This window comes from Bison bison, unplaced genomic scaffold, assembly GCF_000754665.1.
Source record: "Bison bison bison isolate TAMUID 2011002044 unplaced genomic scaffold, Bison_UMD1.0 scf7180017864531, whole genome shotgun sequence".
In the NCBI taxonomy this organism is placed as follows: domain Eukaryota; kingdom Metazoa; phylum Chordata; class Mammalia; order Artiodactyla; family Bovidae; genus Bison; species Bison bison.
Window position 1 is genome coordinate 8907530 of NW_011495081.1, and position 6000 is coordinate 8913529.

At 40.0% G+C, this 6000-nt stretch overlaps 1 protein-coding gene across 1 annotated transcript in view; it reads left to right on the top strand.

The window, feature by feature from the left end:
* EHF (ets homologous factor) overlaps window positions 1-5741 on the top strand; it is a 43969-nt gene extending 38228 nt beyond the window's left edge. Inside the window, exons 8-9 of the mRNA XM_010831842.1 lie at window positions 1318-1513; window positions 1617-5741. Coding sequence (XP_010830144.1) covers window positions 1318-1513; window positions 1617-1716 — 296 coding nt within the window. The 3' untranslated portion in view covers window positions 1717-5741. The remainder of the gene's footprint in view (window positions 1-1317; window positions 1514-1616) is intronic.
* Window positions 5742-6000: the final 259 nt, after the last annotated feature.

Sequence of the window (6000 nt, forward strand, 5' to 3'; positions counted from 1 at the left end):
CTGAATGTTGGCTTCTTTCTTTTGTTGAGTTACTGTTCCAAGAAATATTGTTTATTCTTAAGCATCAGCAGTGCTTTTGTGGAGCTATATTTCCCCCAATAATAAAATCTTATGAAAGTGTATGAAATATCAGAGATGTGGAGTTGGTGGGGAAAAGAGATCGAGGTGGTATAATCTGGAAATTGTAGTGGTTGGACATCTTTGCTATCTGCTACTCCACGTCATCCTGAAGGACTGAAGGAACACAGCCTCGCTAACTGGGGCTTGGGGAGGGAGTTGTGTGTCACAAATCCAATGGGGACAGAATTGAATTTGGTTGCTAATGTCATTACAGTTGCTGTTTTATTTTCAGATTGACTCCCTCAACCCCCGTGAGACCCCACCGCAATATATTCTAGGCCTAAGAGTTCTAGAACCCTGTGCATTTGGCTGACACACAATTGTTGGGTTGCAGCCGTCAAATTGGTTGAGGTCCTATTAATAAATAAAAGTGGTTGAGCATTGTTCTCCTGGGAAGTAACAAGTTGAAATGAGTCCCCAGCAATCTGTCAACCATATTTTGAAGATACTCCCACTAGCCTAGGTGATCTAGGACTGATTTTTTACATTTGTTTTTTTTATTGAAATTGATTTACAATGTTGTGTTAATTTCTGCTGTACAGCAAGGTGATTCAGTTATATATATATATATATGTATATACACACACATTCTTTTTATTATTTTATTTATTTTTTACCAGAGGATATTGCTTTATAATATTGTGGTGGTCTCTGCTGTACATCAACAGGAATCAGTCATATCTATATCTATCTATATATATATATATCCCCTCCCTCTGCATCCTTTTTAAAAATATTTTTTCCATTGTGGTTTATTTATAGGATATCGAATATAGGTCCCTGTCCCATACAGTAGGACCTTGTTGTTATTCACTTTATCTATAACAGCTTACATCTGCTAACCCCAACCTCCCACTCCATCCATCCCCAACCCCTTCCCCTTGACAACCACAAATCTGTTCTCTAGGTAAGACCTATTCTTTTGTCTTGGCTTTGCCGCTAATTTGCTTGTGTGACTTTGGTCAAGTCAGTTAAGTTCTCCATGCTTCAGCTTTCTGACTTGTAAAATTAAAAAATTCTGCTAGTTCATTCTTAAATACTCAGTACTGGAGATGCTGTGACATGGTGTCATTGGTGGGTAGCAAGGTATTGAGTATTTCTTACTTGATGGAAGATGTTTCAACTCTAGGCTTCCTCGAGCTGTTCTTCGCTGTGACTTAAGCTGTGAATAAACTCTTCTTTTCCACTTGGCCTCAGATCCGAGAGGGACTCACTTATGGGAATTCATCCGCGACATCCTGCTAAACCCAGACAAGAATCCAGGGTTAATCAAGTGGGAAGACCGGTCTGAGGGCATCTTCAGGTTCTTGAAATCAGAGGCTGTGGCCCAGCTATGGGGGAAAAAGAAAAACAACAGCAGCATGACCTACGAAAAACTCAGCCGAGCCATGAGGTTAGGAGTTTCACGTCTCCGAACATGATAAGACCACGTGACCATTTGTTCCCGCAGCCATCTTAATTAGACCAGGCCCCTTACGCAATGTCTTTTGTTACAGATATTACTACAAAAGAGAAATTCTGGAACGTGTGGATGGACGAAGACTGGTATATAAATTTGGCAAGAATGCACGTGGATGGAGGGAAAATGAAAACTGAAGCTGCTGACACCTCTGAACATAAAGCTAAATAACCCCCGAAATGATAACCAACCATGAAGTTCCCGGACGTAAATATTTCAAAGACTACTTGTTTTCTGATATTTATGTACCACGAGGGGGAAAAAATACATCTACTTCTAACAGGAAGAAGGAACATGACAGTTGATAAAATGATTTTGTTACTTTTGAAGTATGTCCTATATGGGGAACAAACGTACACAGTTTTCTGTGAAATATGACGCTGTGTCTGGTTGTAATTTTTGACTCTATTGTGAACTTTTTTTCTGCTGCAAGAAGGACAGAGTCTTGTGCTTCTTGTTAAGAGAAAGAAAAATAATCAGAGGGCATTAAATGTTTTTATATGCAAAATGATTTAGGAAAAGGTGACGTGTCCTCCACACGTAAGCATTCATGTGGCCTCCTCAAGTGAGGTGGATGTGGTCGCCAGGATGAACTTCAGGGTCTCAGATTGATGGGATGAACCAGAAGGATGCATGGGATGTTTACCTTGACCTTCAGGAGTGAGCGAGTGGAGACTGAGGACTTCCACAGTCCAGGGTGGACTGTAATCACTGCATAATCACATAACTTTCCTGTTTAAATCAGAGAAGAATAATGGTGCAGGGGGCTTTATACTCATTCAGGAATGATTTACCTGGGGTGAAGTCTATCTTCCCTCCTCCTTCTCGACTCATTGGTGAAAAACTTCAATTGCCACCTCTGCTTACTTTTGGTTATTTAAGAGAAGGTCTGGCCTTGGTTATTTTTATATTAATTGCTTAAAAAATAAGTGGGAAAAGGAGATGATGAGTTTTCTCTTGTATTCCCATTGTCTGTGCTTTCAAAATTGGCACAACTGACATTTTTTGGCTGAATTCTTCTTCGTTGTGTATTATTTTGGCTGTAGTGTGTGTTTTGAGATGTTTAGCATATCTATGACCTATACCTTCTATATGCCAATAGCACTGTGGTCATCAAAGTTGCGACAACCAAAAATGTCTCTAGACATTGCCAAATGTCCCGCAGGTTGGTTAGGTGGGAGGATTGCCCTTGACTGAGAACCACTGGTTTAGCCAGTCAAGATGAAGATGGTGATTTACTCTCAGAACAACAACAACAAAAATCCCTGGAGTGAAGACTTTAAAGTCAACTTATTTTTCATTTTTAAAATGTTGTGACAGTGAGTTTAAATCGCTAGAGGGACTTCTTTTCAGAACCCCAGATGAAAGCTAGAATCAGATAACTTAAACAAGAGCTAACAATACAACACATTTTCAGTAGAATGACAAAACAGAGAAAAAATAATATTGTGGAAGGGAACACAGAGGAGAGAGAGGGAGACCGACAGAGAGAGGTTAGTGCCAGGGAGACACATTCGCAGATATTGCTTCTTATAATCTTTCCTCTCTGGGATAACCTTCCTGTCGCATTTTAACTCATTCCAAAGTGAATGCTGTCTTGCCTAGATTTGGATCTAGAGGAATGTTAAAACAAACAAACAAAAAAAGACTTCCTTAGGAATAAAGGAAGAAGCAAGAAAGGATGGAAGAGGAAAACGAAGGATGGAAAGGAAGGAAGATGGAAGAGAAAGAAAGATGGAAGAGAAAAACAGAAAACTCAGTTCAGGAGCTGTGGCCAGGAAGGAGTTAGAGACTTTCCTCAGTATCTGTACTTTGACAATGCTGAGTAGCACCTCTGGAGGTGACCAAGTCATGCAGAAAGAAAAACAACTCAGTTGTACCTTCAGAAGGTCATTCATCTCACTAAGCTGTGTTCCAAGGTCACTGGCCATCATGGCTCTCATTAGAAGGACGATGAGCAGCACAAATCTGAGACATTCCCACAAGAAAGACAAACCTTGCTCTCCAAGCAAGGCTATAGAACTGAGGCTTTCCCAGCAGTTGACCATACTTTCCACAGAAGAGATTAAACTTCCAGATATTTGAATTAATGTAAACATGTGAATGTTTGCATGTCTGTGTGTAGTTATTAAGAGACATCTGCTAATTTGCTCTCTGCTGTCCTCTGGCTTGGCCTATTCATCATCTAAGCTGCCTGGATCATTCTCTGAGCTCTCCCTTCCTCAAAACTGTAAGTTTCTCCTATTCCTCCAAATTGGTCTTGGCTGTTTCTTCACCCTCTCTGTTGAAGAGCAACCCCTGCTAGGTAGTAAGTCTGGGATGTACTGACTGGAACACTGCAGATAATTAGCAGATTGTGTTATTTGTTGAAAGTGACGGTTTCTTGGCACCTGGTTCCTACTTAAATAGGTTGGCGTATTAAGTTCTCAGCGTATATCTCTATTGTCTTGGCTTGAGTTTGATGCATTTTCTATGTGCTATTCGTGACTTGGAGAACTCAAGGTAATTGAGCCATGCCAACCTGGGGTGTGAACAGAATCTTTCCCACCCCAGTGTTGCAAGGGAGAGCAAAATCTCAGCAACAAGCCAGCCCCCTTCTTTTGGCAACTCACAGCTTCTCACTTGAGAAGCCCCCTTCTTTTGGCAACTCACAGCTTCTCACTTGAGAAGCTCTCATCTGCGCCAACACTCCTAAGATCACTACACATGGCCTCCTTAAACCCCTCTTACACTAAAGGCTTGGGCTCTTATTTTATTTTTGCATGGGAACCTGAGGAAGGAAATGTATTGCTAAGACTTTACTAGATTCAGATCATCTGGGGCCTCTAGATAATTGACTTGATGAAACGAGCAAAGCCCTGACCCCCAGCAACGTGCCTACAACTTCTGGAAGTTGCTTTCTGAGCAGCACAGACCAGGGCAGTGAGTTTTTCTTTGAAATGTGCTTGTTCTTTTTCAAACTCTTCTCTCTCTAGACTGTAAGCTCTGTGAGGGCAGGGATGATATCTTAGCAATACTGTTTTTTTCAATACCTACATGAGATAGGTCCTTAGTAACTATATGATGAGGTAATGAATAAATGTCTTCTGGAAGACTCCTCGGATTGGGAGCCCATATCCATAATTGTGATATAAATTGTTTCTTTACTGGACAAAGAGCACAACAGCCAAAACTTCAAGGACTTACTATCTGTCAGATGAACATTTTACTGTGAGGTTCTTTACTTTGCCTTCCTACCTGTGCTGAAATAAAACCAAAACAGGTTATTTGGTTCTGCAAATCAGCCTATGTTGTGTGAGAATTCTGTCACCTCACTGGGAACTGTGAGAATTACCCGGTATATGAGAAGCCAGTCATGAACCTTGAACCTGTCTTAAACGATGAAGATTATGAATGTTTATATGATGTAAATTTCTATTTAAGTGTAAAGCAGTTCTAAGTTTTAGTATTTTGGGGTTGGTTTGTATTTTTTTTTCTTTTTGAAAAATATTGAGGGATCTTTTGATAAGGTTAGTCATGCATGTTAGATTTTAGTTTTCAAGTGTGTTGTTTTTCAAATGTATAAAATATAGGAGAAGTTAAAATAGTAAGAGAAAAAGGCAGTTATATTATTCTTCTATAGTTAAAAAAAAAAGTTTGTTGAGTGCCTACCTGTGTGCACAGCATGGAACCATCTTCGGGAGGAGTTTATCTAACTATATGGGGTGTAAGAAACTCCAGAGGAGCCCATGGAATGGCTACTTCCTGTGTGAAAGAAAGTACGTGAGCTGAATTAGCCTCAGCATTGCTTCTCAGGATTCCATTTCTGGAATAAGAGAGAGAACATTGAATAAAAACGTGTTGAGACTGGGTGTCGCAAACCACTGAAATGTGTAAGCCTTCATGAGTTTAGCTTAATTGGGATTAATCTTTCTGTAACTGTCTACCTATTTCTTGCTTTTCTTCCCATCTGGCTTCTGGGTTGACATTTTTTGGGGAAGCAACCCTACTGCCGCTATTTTTTTTAACAATCAGAAACCTTGCCCTTGAAACTGCGTTAAATTAAAACTGAGTATTTCTGTTTTATGAAAGAATTATTTTTTTCAAAATACAGGTTTTTTTGTTTGTTTGTTTGTTTGATGGGTCCCAGAAAACACTAATAAAAATTACAGAGACCAGCCTGTAACCGTGTGTTTGATGCTTCAACAAGCCATCCAAAACCAGGCTTAGAGGAATGCACTTAGTCTGTAGCAACACAACGTAGGCAGTTTCTGCATGTGTTTACTCAATAATCATCTACTGAGCATCTACTCCTATGGGCCGGGCATTGTCCTAGGCACTGAATTACGGCAGAGAATGAAAGAGACAAAAAAATTCTGCTCTCGTGACATGTTCTATTGGATGGAAACAGACAAGAAACAAGATATTGACAAACACAACAT